This window comes from Arachis hypogaea, chromosome 6 (assembly GCF_003086295.3).
Source record: "Arachis hypogaea cultivar Tifrunner chromosome 6, arahy.Tifrunner.gnm2.J5K5, whole genome shotgun sequence".
Classification (NCBI taxonomy): Eukaryota; Viridiplantae; Streptophyta; class Magnoliopsida; order Fabales; family Fabaceae; genus Arachis; species Arachis hypogaea.
The window spans coordinates 16544504-16559706 of NC_092041.1; the positions used below are offsets into that span (position 1 = coordinate 16544504).

General features: G+C 28.2%; 1 protein-coding gene across 1 annotated transcript; it reads left to right on the forward strand.

Moving 5' to 3' along the window:
• The first annotated feature begins 6826 nt into the window (after positions 1-6826).
• LOC112696240 (serine/threonine-protein kinase Nek4) lies at positions 6827-11175 on the forward strand. The gene is made up of 15 exons (XM_025748887.3): positions 6827-7221; positions 7575-7695; positions 7790-7856; positions 8045-8110; positions 8196-8242; positions 8352-8397; positions 8501-8581; positions 8666-8708; positions 8849-8898; positions 8992-9073; positions 9171-9220; positions 9393-9466; positions 9723-9774; positions 9875-10333; positions 10478-11175. Exons 2-15 carry the CDS (start codon positions 7610-7612, stop codon positions 10985-10987), a joined length of 1713 nt encoding a protein of 570 aa, XP_025604672.1. The 5' UTR covers positions 6827-7221; positions 7575-7609; the 3' UTR covers positions 10988-11175.
• Positions 11176-15203: the final 4028 nt, after the last annotated feature.

Below are 15203 nucleotides of genomic sequence, written 5' to 3' on the forward strand. Positions count from 1 at the left end.
TATTATTAAACAAATCTAAGTTAGATTTGTGCATTAATATTTAAAAATTCAGGTATATATATATATAAATCTGAGAGTATGATTTGTGCATTATAAAAATTTTAAAAATTCGGTTGCACAAATGACAAATTTAAAGATTAAATTTATGTTTTAAATGACAAATTTGTTGGTCTGATTTGTACACCATACTCCAATAACATTATAAAATATCATTGTTTTTTTAATATCAAAATTAAAAAAAGTGTTATATAAATGTTCGAAACGATATTTAAAAAAATTCTATATCTACATTTTCTGCATTTTTATCCTAAAATAGTTTTTTTTATCCAATTATATGAAAAATCAATGTACTTATAATAATTATTGAACCACTTGTCCCAAAAATTTATTGAAGATATGTATAACATTTAATACACTCTCTCACATAATAATCTTTTTGAGGTTTGAGGGGGTGAATTTTATTTTATTTATTTATTTTTTTTTGTAACAATTGAATTTTAGAAAATTTTTGTAACAAAAATTATGTTATAAAACAATTTATTTGAAAAATGTTAATGGATAGATAGATATAGATACATTATGATCCAATGTTTTTATGATCGTTTGGAAAAAGAAAGGGTCAAGAACTGTTCCTAATGGTTTGGTTGTGTTTCCCCAAAGAAAAGAAATGAATAATATGGGCATGGGCGATGAGTCAATTGAGAAATAGCTAGCTGGGTTTAATTTCTGTCCCCACCACTTTCAATGGTGCATTTTCTTTCACAATGTCTCCTCCAGGGCCCACCTACTCTTTTCCCTTCAAATAAATCCTTTAATTTGATTCCAATTCTTTGATGTCTTATCTAATCTAATGATGCTCTCATTAGTTGCTTCATCATGGATTTAATTTATCCGTATCTTCACTTATTATTTGAATTTCACTAATGCTTTAGAGTCTGTTAGCGTTATAAAAACTCATTATTAGTCGGTGAAAATTCAAGTGCAATCAACTTCACGATTTCACGTGAAGTCGATAGTTGGGTGTTGTTAAATAAAAATTTAGTTAAATCGGTCAAATTATCTAACGGTACTCAATTATCAACTTTAAATAAAGTCGACTGCACTTGAGTTTCCACCTTAAAACAACCTTCTACAAATTAAATTAAAGCATGCAATTAACTAATGGCTGGTTGAAGTGATGACAGGTATTTATTTCCTTAACCATATAATTAGGGTTTTAAGTTTGGAAAAAATGTTATTAGGAGAATCATATTCTTTGTGAGCTTACACTAAACCAGAGAGATTCAATATAGAATTTGCTAAACAAAAAATGAATTAGTGATAAATATTCTTAATTATAAATACTTTCTAAAGAGTATATATATCTCTGGTTCACACAAATTATTTGTTAGCTATTGCACTTAGCAGTTGCACCTCTGATGATTAAGTCAACGTTATTGTTTCTTGAGTTGGTGTGAAAAGAAGAACTAAAATTGCTTTTTTTTTTTTATAATTTGAAGTTAATAAAAATAGTTAGAAATTATTATAAGTGGAGTAGTTGAAGCTTAAAAAAATTATTATTATAGAATCTTGATTAATTAGAATCTAAATATGATGTTACAACTTGATTAATTTAATTAATTTAAGAATGATATACATATGTAGCATATGAAAGTCTAGAAAATATCTTTAATGTTAATATTTGAACATAAAGTCAAATTTGGATAAGTCAGTTCAGTTGCAATCTTTAATTTAGTAAAGAAATGAATTATTATCTAATTATGTGTTGAAAATAAATTATACATGATAAAATTAAATTTTGATATTTATTAATTTATCATACAGTTTGATAAAATAGTATAAGATAACAATTTGATAAGATCAAATTGATGAACTTGTTATAATGACAACTTAAACAAATATTGATTTGTTTGTTTCTCATACTACTACTTCTAATATAAGAAACTATATATAGGTAATTAAAGTATTTGTTATGATATTTTTGAGATAATATTATGATATTATTTTTTTTAAAAGATTAAATTGATAAAAAATACATGAATGATTATATCTATGGTATGCTTTTTTATATAATATTCTCTTTTGAGTATATTTAATTTTTTGCATAAATTTTTTTTATTTAGTTTGTTTTATATTATTTTTTATTTAACAAAAATCGAGTTTTACATTTATAAAAATTTTGATATCATGTTATAAAATATTTTTTTAATAAATTAAATAATAAGAGATATAAATAATCATATCTCTAACAAATAAAATAAATTCAGATATGCAAGTTAATAAGTTTCAAGAAAGTAGAGTATATATGTCAACTCTTAACAGTTTTCTGATAAACAATCTTTGTGTATCTATATACGATATACAGTAGAGAGAAATATCTAAATGTTTACTTTTATTTTTCCCATCCATGGATGTTGGTGCCAACCGAAAGATAGCTATAACAGAAAAATTTCTAAAAGAAAATATCTATTTGATAGACATTAGAATTGTTTGTTCTTTAAAATATGAAAGAAGAATGCAAAATAATAATGCTATGTCCTATTCTGGGGAGAGTTAATATATTGTGTATTCAACTTGATATTGCTTATACACTATGTTTATAATTATTCAATCAAGCAAACATTCCAGGCTATAAGTGTGAATTGCAAAAATAAATGAATAAATAAAAATACACATGATTGATTATCTTTAATACAAATAGTAATATATTAATATCTTAGTCCTTTGTTTTTGACCTTTTCCTCCTAAGTAATGTATATAACTATTTATTATTGTGTTAGCTACTCATTAACTACCAAACTAAATAACGTTTTTTATCTGAAATAATAGATTTGGTTCACAAGATTTAAGAGTTTTTATCTTGTTTTTTGTTTGGTAGGTGTTTCGAGAAGCAAATAAAGCTACGAATTGAATGACTAGATATGGTGCTAAAAATAACTTCAATCACATTATTTAGTTTGAGTCTTGTGTTGATCTCCAACAAATTATCAGCTCGAAAATAAGATAGTGTTCGTTTTGTTTTTTTCAAAAAAAAATAACGTTTTTTGTTAATTATAATTTGCTTGCGTAGCACCCCTGCTTATGTATATGTTTGAGAATTATTGTTTCACACTTGGTTATATAAAATATTACTAAAATATAAAAAATATAACTTTAATTTTAATAATATTTCTTAATATATTCGTATTAGAATTCACATCTGAATTAATAAACGACAAATATATATGATGCATGATATATGTAGAAAAGGGTGGCGTATACACTATACATTAATTAATTAATTAATTAACAGGTTTGAGTTGACTTGTTCCATATTATATGGTGTGTTCCTATCTCTTTTTTTATGCATTATTGATACACTTTTTTGGAGTAACATAAAGAACATTGCATTGAACCACAACCAATAGTGATCAACCTCCAATTTTCTCAAAGAGTCTATACATGATGACACAAAGATATTCAACTTTGAATTATTAATATGACTTTCCATGTTTGTTGCAACTGGGGACACACACACATGCCTTAGCTTGTGGCTCAAATGCATGTGTATGTGACCCACTATTAGTGTTATCATCATCATTATTATTGCATAAGATGGACAAAACTGTGTTTACGTCATCAACCCTACCTATGTATTACTAATTTACTATTATTGACCCTAGTTGATAATAACATCAACAACTTTGGTCAGAGATGCCAGGTTTCTTAAGCTTTATCCTAACTGTTTTATCCTCTTATTACATCCAGCGTTCAACCTTGTCTTGTGCATATAAAAAACGTTATTCGTACATAATATTTCCAAAAATCAAAATATTATTGTGTGATTATAAGATGAAAACTTAGATGTAGTTAATTTTATGTAAACTGTAAAGTTGATAATTGAGCTGTTAAATAGAAATTTAGTCAAATTATTTAAATTATTTAATAATTCTCTTTTATTAATTTTACATAAAATTGACTGCACTTGAGTATATATATATTTATTTTTGTCTATTATAAAATGAATTATAAATTTTATGTGTTAGAAATATAGTAATTTATATACTTTATATTCAGTTTTTTTTTTTGAAAAAGTAGATTTATGATATATTATCAAAATTTCTATGATTAAAAATTTACAAATTTGATCTTTATTATCCTAAAAGAGAAAAAATAGTATAAAACAAAATAAAAAAAAGTCTAGATAAAAATTCAAACAAATCCAAAATTAAAAGATTCTTGTTTAAAGAGATATATGTTAGATATATAATCATTCATATAATCATATACATTCTTCTATTAATTTAAATTTTTAAAAAAATGATTTTATGACAATATAATCTTAAAATCTCTCTTATCCTAAAATATTATTCATTTCTATAATATTCAACCATTCATCTTATATAAATGACAAAATCAAATATTTCAAAAGAATTTCATAGTTTTAACAAAAAAAAAGTAAGAAAAAAAAGTCTAACTATTTTTTTTAATATAATATAAGAATTTTACTTCAAAAGTTTAAATTGTAAAATATAATTAAAATTTTGATAAAATTATAATAATTAATAGAATAACTAATAAGCCTTTTATTTATTAATAATCAATATAAGTATATTGATTGCCATAATGTCTCACGAAATTATATTCAAATAATATTATTTATAAACAAATAAAGCTGAGGTTTGGTGATAGATTTGGGTAATTTAAGGATTGACCAAATTAAAGCAAAAGGAATATTCATGATGGTCAATAATGCAATAATGTAATAATAGAAGAAAAAAGAAAAAATTAAAGCCCAATATACATTGAGAAGTATTATTTGATTTATTTCACAATGTGTTAAGTAACATTCTTTTGTGTATAGATGACACTGGGACTTATCAGCAATTTAAGGATTGACCAAATGAAAGGAATGTTTCTCATAATACAGTAAACACTCAAATTGGTCAATAATAATTTTAGATCAGACATTTTTATTCTTAATAAATTTTTATTCAGTATAATTTTTAAAAAATTATTCTTATTAGATAATTATTCTTATTCAAATTTTATTTTATACATACAGCAATTTATTGACTAAAAATAAATTTTAAAATAAAATTCTGATCCAGCCATACTAAATTAATTAATTTAATGGATCAGGGGAAAGTTTTGACAAGGAAATATATTGGATTAGCTATAATTTATGTAATATTATTTGTGCACTTTTTTTTTTTAAGATAAAAGAGGAAAAGACGACAGTCGACAATAGTGGAAGCATTCTTCAAATTATTTAGTGCAAGAAAAAGTTAAAATTGCTATTGATCTATACCATTAAATAGTAGTTATTAAAGTTGTCTTATATTTCAACTCTGATTTTAACATGATTATTGATGTGATCATTCATCACTTCATAACTACTCTTTTTCATTAACTATAAAAATACCTTTTTCTTTTCTTTTTTATGAAGAAATTTCAACGATTGGATTCGCTCTTTGTTTTTTTTTTAACTTAAAAGAAAAGTGCAAAGCTTCACTCTTAATATATGATAAATTAAAAATCTAAATGAATGAAGTAAAATATGCAAATACTACACTTTTAACACTAACATAATAACATTCTATATTAGCAATAGGAAAAGGAATTAGCTGGAATCAAATAATCTCCTGAATTAAGAATGAAATTTCTTAATTAATAATTATATATAGGGTCAGGTGCATGCACATGCACATGCACAATAATGTGAAATATGGTATATACACACCACTAATCTGTTTCAGAAAATAAGCAAACAGGATGTAATTAAGAAAGAGAGCACTAATATGATTTGCAATTAAGTAAGGGAATATAATTCATCACAAAAGGTGAAGGAGAATCAGCTACTACACATGGCTGGTCACCCCTTAATGGAGATATATATATATATATATATATATATATATATATATATATATATATATATATACCTCCTTTCCAATTCATCATTTACTTTAATCTATTCATATATATCTTCATCTGTTCCCTTACTTTCTTATTAATTAATGCTTAGTTAAATAATTTCATGTCCCTTTTAGAAGAACTTTTTGTGCTTCAAGCACTTCATTACTTTATCGTAGGCCCTATTTTTGTTTCATACATATAAATTATTTATATACAATAGGATATTCATTTTCGATGCTATTGTATATGTGAGGAAAAGAATAAAAGTGAAGGCCACTCTACAATTAAAAAAAAATGATGAACTTCTTTTTTAAATAGAGTGACTCTAATTTAATTATAAAAATAATTTAAAAGGTGAAAATTATTCATACTTATAAATGTTATATAAATCTTATAAATATACAACACAACAAGTCAACAACAGAAGTCAGCCAATTTTATTAAGAAGCCAGGGTAGTTCGAAATAAAGCCGAAGTTTTTGGTCAGTATGGGCCTAGATCCCAGTCCTAAAAGATATATGGGCCTAATTTTGTTTGGACCGATATATGGGCCTAATTTATTCCATTGTACTGTAACAGTGTAGCGTCAACGTTACCCAAGCAGCCTCCTTATTTGGGCCTCAACATAACCCAAATATTTGGGCCTTTAATGGGCTTCAGGTCTATTCAGCCACCTGCTTGTTTTGACCCCTCAACAGTCAACAGAGAACCCCACCTTCTAATTACTTATTAGTAATGATTAGTTACTGTCATAATAAAGACGGGTGAATTAGACGAGTGAGATGCAAATTTATTTTCTAAACCGAAGATATGGACAACCTAACTGCGAAAGTACTATACTACCCTAAATTAAAGTGGCAAGTAGGAGTAGCTGTATGATTATTTAATACTCGTCTTTGATATGCTTACTCTCTATTAATTATTTCTTTGATGTTTTGTTTATAGACGACAGAGTACAGAAGAAGGAAAGTTCGTAACCTATAATTGTATATCAAATAAGATTAATACCTACAAATTAAAAGAAAAGAAAAAGGTGTAACGTAATTATGTAATACGTTATATCCATGCACCTTTAATTTGAGGTGTCGCTTTTGCCTTCATTCTAATTTTTCCCCTACCTCTTTGTTTTGCCGCCCTCTCTCTTTTCTAACAATCATTGCTAAACTTTTAAATACTAATACGTATATCATACGGTACCGTATATCATACTATATTGCTATGATAATAAGTTAATAACTGCCACCAATAGTCTTCACTCACTCCTCAGAATTCAGAACTGAAAATTGCTATGTTGCTTAGCCAAATCATGTTTTCATGAATTCAGGTACTCTTCTGCATCCATTTGCATTCTTTGATTCCGTCTTAGTTTCCAGATTTCAGTTGTTTAATTTCTTAGAAGGGAAAACAATGAATGCTGGTTGCTTCAGCTGAAAATCTTGTCGGCAACCATGCAAATTTCTTTGCTCAGTGATTGCACTTTGATGTATGGTTCAAGTTTGGTGCATTTATAACCTCAATTAAATGAAACAAGTGGCAAGTCATTTGAAACAACCAACAAGATTTGAATTTTGAAGCTCTTCATTATACACCTTTGATATGTTAGGTCATGGTTTTAAAGCCATATTAGTTGCTGCAATGAATTCTTGAACTTAACTTTTCTAGTAATAATATTTACAGGTAGTGTTACTCTGACTTGTAAGAGGTAGAGTGAAATGGAGCAGTATGAAATTCTAGAACAGATTGGCAAAGGTGCCTTTGGTTCTGCTCTTCTTGTCAAGCACAAGCATGAAAAGAAAAAGTAAGGATCATTCCAATCCATATCTTCAATGTGATTTGAGAATTAACGTTATTTCATTGTTTACATATATTCATGTCATGTCCTTGCGCTTTAGATATGTCCTCAAGAAGATTCGCCTTGCTCGCCAGACTGACAGAGCCCGAAGGTCTGCCCATCAGGAGGTAAATTCACTACATTTGTGAAATGCTTGAGAATTTAGAGTTGATCCTTAAGCTTATTCTTGTTCATTCTTGTCAATTTTATATGTGAATTGTAGTTTTATATACATAGAATCTGGAAATGATGATGTCCTTCAAATTTATTGGAGATTAATTAAGATGATTGGTTGTGTTTCTTCCTTGGTTTATAGATGGAGCTTATATCTAAAGTTCAAAATCCATTTATAGTGGAGCATAAAGATTCCTGGGTAGAAAGGGTCAGTCTTTTCTTGACAATCAGAACTTGCATTATATATGTTTGGTAGATTTACTAACAGAACTATTCATATTCTTCCCTTGCAGGGTTGTTTTGTATGTATTGTCTTAAGTTATTGTGAAGGAGGAGATATGTAAGCCATGATTCACACTGAACTCAAGTGTTTGAGGAAGTGAAATCACAGCATTTATTAAGAAAATCCAATTAAGAAGCCTTTTTAATCATCTGTTTCTGTTCTACAGGGCTGAAGCTATAAAAAAGGCTAATGGTGTTCATTTTCCTGAAGAGGTTGGTCGCTCTTAGCCCTGATGGATACTCTTACATTCTTATTCCCACTCTCTTCAATTAACTGTATCAACTAGCTGATATCTATATAAACTCTTATGCACAGAAACTTTGTAAGTGGCTTGTTCAACTGCTGATGGCCCTTGATTACTTGCATGTAAATCACATACTTCATCGAGATGTCAAGGTAAAAGGAACTTTCAAAGTTCAATAATATATCTGAGAAAGTTGAGGACCAGCTTGTGCTGATGTTTTACCCTCTTCTGTTCAGTGTTCAAATATTTTCTTGACAAAAGATCGAGACATCCGTCTAGGTAAACCAGTATTGTTGTTTCTTCTTTTACTGGAGAGAAAAAAAAAGAGTATTTTATTTTATTTTATGTAGATTTTTCCCAAAGTTGTGCATTGTTTTGTAGCATATATGCTAATCTTATGTTATGCTTCTTGGATGCAGGTGACTTTGGCCTTGCTAAAATGTTGACATCTGATGATCTTGCTTCCTCAGTAAGTGACACTTCCATAATACTGTTTCCGTGGCTGTTTCAGCTTTTTTATTTTGTCTTGATAATTTACCATGTGTTGTGGATCTAAATTTAGGTTGTTGGGACCCCAACTTATATGTGTCCTGAGCTTCTTGCTGACATACCCTATGGTTCTAAGTCAGACATCTGGTCTTTGGGTAATTTAATTTCTTTTGTTCTTCTGAGATTACATATTCTATATGGTTTTTAAATTTAATTTGACAATGCCTATGCCTTGAATTATAATATTTCCAGGATGCTGTGTTTATGAAATGGCTGCTCACAAGCCAGCTTTTAAAGCTTTTGTAAGCTACTACCCTAAGTGATGTTTGCCACTGGTTTATGTCATATTTGTATCATACATGATATTATGGCTTATTAGTTTTCACTATTTAACACTTTTTTTTTAATGTTTGGACTCTGGAGCATAGCATAAGATCAATGACTAATATATGTTGGCTGTTTTCATCTGAGCAGGATATACAAGCATTGATTAACAAAATAAACAAGTCTATAGTGGCTCCACTTCCAACTATATACTCTAGTGCTTTGTGAGTCCAATCTTTCCCTCCAGTAGTTGTTTTGACACATCATCCCTTTTCACCTGTTTATCTATCTTATATTCTTGTATGTCAGCACCTATATGCATTATGAACGGCTGGTTTATGTAAGAACAGCATATATCTGACATTTATCAATTTCACTAGTTCTTTATAAAATCATTATATTTCCAATCTAGTTTGTGGAACTCATTCAGCTGCATGATACTGATTTGTGTGACTTATTGTGATATATTTGTTGTTTCAGCCGAGGGCTTGTGAAAAGCATGCTACGGAAAAATCCAGAGCTTAGGCCAACGGTATGTTTTATATGTTCTTGTACTTATTTGCATCTATCCAGAATTCCGGATTAAATGCATATTTTAGATTTTATGGTGGCTCTCTTTTTATCTTTGACAGGCTGGTGAGTTATTGAATCATCCACATCTTCAGCCTTACATTCAAAAAATTCAGCTACAACTAAGTAGCCCCAGAAGTAGTAGTACTTTGGCATTTCAATGGCATGAGAAAAACCATGCAAGAAGTAGGTTCATAGAGCCAGAATCTGTTTCTTCTCTTTCTGGCCAAGACAAATGCTTGTCATTAAGCAGTGACAACAACAGGTCCTTGAATCCAAGTGTTTCTGGAACTGATGAACAAGGATCTCAGTGTTCTTCTACCCAAAGAGCAATTGGATCATCATCCACTTATTCAAAAGAGAAGCTCTATGAACTATCTATTGCCTGTGTCCCTGACAAATGCAATACTTATAAATCATCAAAAGCTAGAAAGTCCTCAATTGTTCAGAGACCTTCAACACTGAGAACTGCTAAGGCTTCTGCCACACTCAGAGGCCAGAAAATGACTCCATCTAGGACAGTAAGAATTGAATTAGTTCCATTCATCTGAGTTTGGTATTCATTTGCCAGTATTATGATACATATAGCAAATATGTTTACTTAATATAGGTTTACTTCTCATGTCAAATTGCATTAATTAATGATTTCATTTTCTTATTTTCAGCACCCAATGCCTAATGCAGCAATCCGCAGAGCATCAATTCCACCACCAAGTAGAGCAAACATTGGCCTTCTCCAATGTGTGGAGTCTCCCAATGTCTCGGTTAACACTCCGAGAATCGACAAGATTGCAGAGTTCCCTCTGGCCTCATATGAGGATAATTTCTTCCCTGGCAAAGTAACATGCCCATCACCATCACCATCACCATCACCATCACCAACATCAATAATAACCACGAGCGAGGAAAAGTGCATGATCCAGGTTGTGGACAAAGCCACTGTCCACAACACCAACAGTGAACACACTGCTGATCATAAGCATCGATTCGACACCTCGTCGTTGCAGCAACGTGCAGAGGCATTGGAGGGGCTGCTAGAGTTCAGTGCAAGGCTGCTACAACAACACAGGTTTGATGAACTTGGAGTCTTGTTGAAGCCATTTGGGCCTGAGAAGGTTTCTCCAAGAGAAACAGCTATTTGGTTGGCCAAGAGCTTCAAACATACTCTTCTTTAAGCTTTTCTTGTCTTTGTCAAATGTGATCAACCATCATTGCCATAGAACAGTGTACATCAATAGAGTGCTTTCTCTTTTCTGCATTGCCAATTTTCCATGAGGTCCATGCTTGTACATTTATATTTATAAAACAAAAAAAAAATCTGGGTGCACTTAATTATAATAGTCAAGATACAATTATTTACCAATTATTACCAGCAAAACTTAATTATAAATTGAAAATTATAGTATATATTGAGTAGTGTTCTAAAAGGAGGTTCTCTCTTGGTTGTTGATTTGGCATATTATTCAGGAAGAAGCAAAAAGTACAATCCGATTGTAACTAAGCATGATATGAATATGTTATGACTAAGAAGTGATGGAGACATGTCCATCACCAACTCCAATTAAGTAGGCAATGGGCATGCATGCATGCATGCATGCAGACACATACATAGATCGATAAATGTATGATCCCAACAACATGACCCTTGTCTTTTTGGAAAGCCTCTACTGTCAATTTCTCATCATTCAAATCGGAGAATCTGCAGTCTCAAAACGGAATCTCTTCCCTAAACCCCCTATACCTGCTTTGAGAATTTCAGACCCTACTGCCTAGTCTGAATTATTTCAGTAAATAGCATAGAACGGTCACAACTTTAATTTCGTGCCATTATAAATTATTGGTGGTCCGTTTTTGTACAACTTAGTACATAGATTCCGATATTCTAAGTTTAAGTTAATTAATCTTAGAAATTAACCTATATATGAAGACTATCTTATCTAATTAGCTTTAATTATCTCTAAACAATATGAGACTAACTTCATCATAAAACGTGAACCAGATTATATATTTATATCACACTAAGTTGAAAGAGAATTGATCCATACATAGAAAATTATATGAAATGAACATAAAAATTTAGAGTTGTCGAGCATGCATGTATGTCATTGTCAATAACTCAATATGCATGCATGTAACTGTTATTTGAGTGTAAAAGTAATAATTATTTCTTTTTTTTTTTTTTTTTGGTCAAGTGGATTGGACAACCCCCAATCTTAAGCATTACATCTATACACCCATGTATTACACACCCACACAACTCACTCACACACACTACATAGGAGTACACATAAATGGTTCTATATTCCTCCGTGAGGACTTGAACCCGGTGCAGCTCTATGAGAGGCACACAAAGTGGCCATCTAACCCAGGCTTCGGCTGCAGTAATAATTATTTCTTAAATTAGATATAAGTAGTCACCAAAAAAAATTAGATATAAGTAGTGTTAATTTTTGTAGCATAACCTATCATTTAATCACCATAAAAGGAAAAAAAAAAAGGAAGAAAAAAATATTGTATTATGATTATGAAACATGGAAGTGAATAAATAAAAAGTTATCACTTTCACTACTATGCTACATGTGGTAAATACTATAGTGTATAATATGTCAATCTTTCATTTTAGTGCTACGTTACTCTCCATTTTAATATATTATAAATAAATTAAGCACAAGTCTCCATGATTGGTTCCTCCATTCACACACAATTTTGGCTTAATTAAACCATGCACACATGGCACATCAATTAAAATAACATCATATACTACCATGATTATAACCCCATATTATTGCATTATTATAACATCTATAGAATAAGTTTCTTCCCTTGCAGATGATGCATTCCTTTCAAGCTTTTTTGATAGTTTAGCTATAAATAGTGCGTTGGGCAACTGACCTATAAAGTGGGAACAAATCATGAAAATTAATGTGTGTATAGGAAACTTGCAAATTTTGCATGGGTAGGTCTTCTTTCTAGGGTATGTAAATAAAGAAAAAAAGTAAGCACTAAGCAAATAAAGAAAAAGGAAGGTTTGGGGTAGAAGAAAAAAAAATAAAAGAAAAGAATTAGAAAAGATATAAACTATATAACTTTTTTGTGAAATGAGAGTTGCCATTAGTTAGTAGTAGGTCTCACTTTGATATATTCCTTAGATAGTGGTCCAAAAGAGTAGCACAAATTTGACTTAAGGTGGAAAAAAAAATTTAAAAAAAGAAGGTGACTTGTTTGGGGGAAAATTGAAAAGATGTTTTATTTCTGTTGAGAATTACAAAGCACATTTGAAATCTAAAGGGAGCAATTATCATGGAGAAAATGAGGCAAAAGGAATAAAGCTTGAAACTTTTGTCAGTAGTGATGAAGGACACACTCTAATGCTTCCAAACCGAAAAGCCAAGCCTCTTGTTTCACACACATACACTTTATACTTCCTTAGGGTTCAGAAAATTATGAGAAGCTACAGAGATAATATGATGAATATCAAAGTTACACTTGCATCTTGTAAAAACATTATTGATTAACTCCACATAAGATTTAAGTTACTGAATTCTTTTATATTTTAAATATTAAAAGTGATAAATAAATAAAAAACATTTATCTTTTTTGACAGAAGAACAACTTGCATTCATTAAAAAAAATAAAAAAATAAACGACACTCATAAATTGAAGAAAAGGCATTAGACTTACGTCTAAATCAAAAGATAAATATTCTATATGTTGAATTCAAAAATTAAAAGAATACATGATATTTAATTACAACGAATTTTAATAAATAAAAACAAAGATTAAACTGAATCTCTTTCATTTTCAAATCTATACAAATATATATTTTTTTCTCTTATTCTTTGTATCATTAAAAAAGAGTATTTTTTGTGTGTGTATTTTTTGTGTCTATTAAAAAAAAGTAGGAGGGATCAATTTGAGTTGACAATATATTCGCTTAAGTAAGTTCACCTTATTCGCTTAAGTAAGTGTTGGGGTTTTGAAGTCCTTTTTGTGGATACAGTAATATATTAGCCAATAACATATTTTTAAACGGGAGCCACTCACATAAAGATAAGGTAGAGAAAATCGAGATTTTACGTGAAATCAAAAAAGTAAATAAAAAACGTAAAACGTAAAATCTTAACAAGATTTAAAACGTAAAATCATCAGATTTAGTACAAATTTTGTAAAATCGATAAACTCATTTAAAGTCGTAATATCGAAAGATTTTAAGAGTTAAATCGAGATTCTAGCTACTATGCGTAAAGACATTTAAAATATTTTTTAAAAGATATTTTTATCAATTAAAATTTAACACATATAATTGATTAAATTGTATTATTTTTATCAAAATTAGACCGGACAAATCATTTTGACTAAAAAATGGATAAACCAAACTTTGAATTGAGCTAAATTAATATTTTTTTATAAAAAATTACTACAATACTCTTATTATAGAAAATAACTAATATCCAGGAACGGATCAAGAATCTAAGAGTAGAGGGCCGAATATTAAACTCTTGTATAATTAAATATAATATCATATAATTAATAATAGATATAATTATAATTAGTTTTTTAATTAAAAATTAATAAATACTTGTCAAATAAAAAAATTATCTCAATCTTTATAATTTTTTCATAATTCTTTTACGATTTTACATCTAATGAAATATAAAATTATCTATTTTTAAATATTTTGTTAATTAATTTACTTTATTAAGTATTTATGTAACAGTGAATTATATTTTTATGTTTTATATCACTAAAAAATATGACATAAAATAATATAAATTAATTACACTATCAATTTTGTTACGTGAATTTAAAATATATTAAAGTATTTTTATATAATAATAGAGGTAAAATAACAAAAATAATAAAAAAAGAAACAATTAAATAAAATTAAAAAAAGAATAATATTATTATAAATAATATTAAAGTATTTTTTATATAATTATAGATGTTGAAATTAATTTTAAAAAAAGAAATATAAAAAAATTCTAAATCAAATAATAAATACAAATAATATAAATGTATGTAAAAAAATTTAAATCTTAATACATAAAAAATACCAATTTTTTTTACTATCACTATATTATTATAAAATTTTACTCTATATAATATATTTATTATAATAGTATATGAGTTTACAATTTGTTGGGAATGCCAAGTTCACTACTTGCCTTCATTCTTCGGTAATATATATATATATATATATATATATATATATATATATATATAATAGAGATATTTTAATTATTTTTATAATAAGATTATTATAGTTATTTTTTATAAAAAATATTAATTTAGATGAGTTTAAAGTTTTATTTATTAATTTTTTGGTTAAACTAATTTATTTAATCTAATTTTAACAAAAATAACATAATTTAATTGATTACATATAAAAAA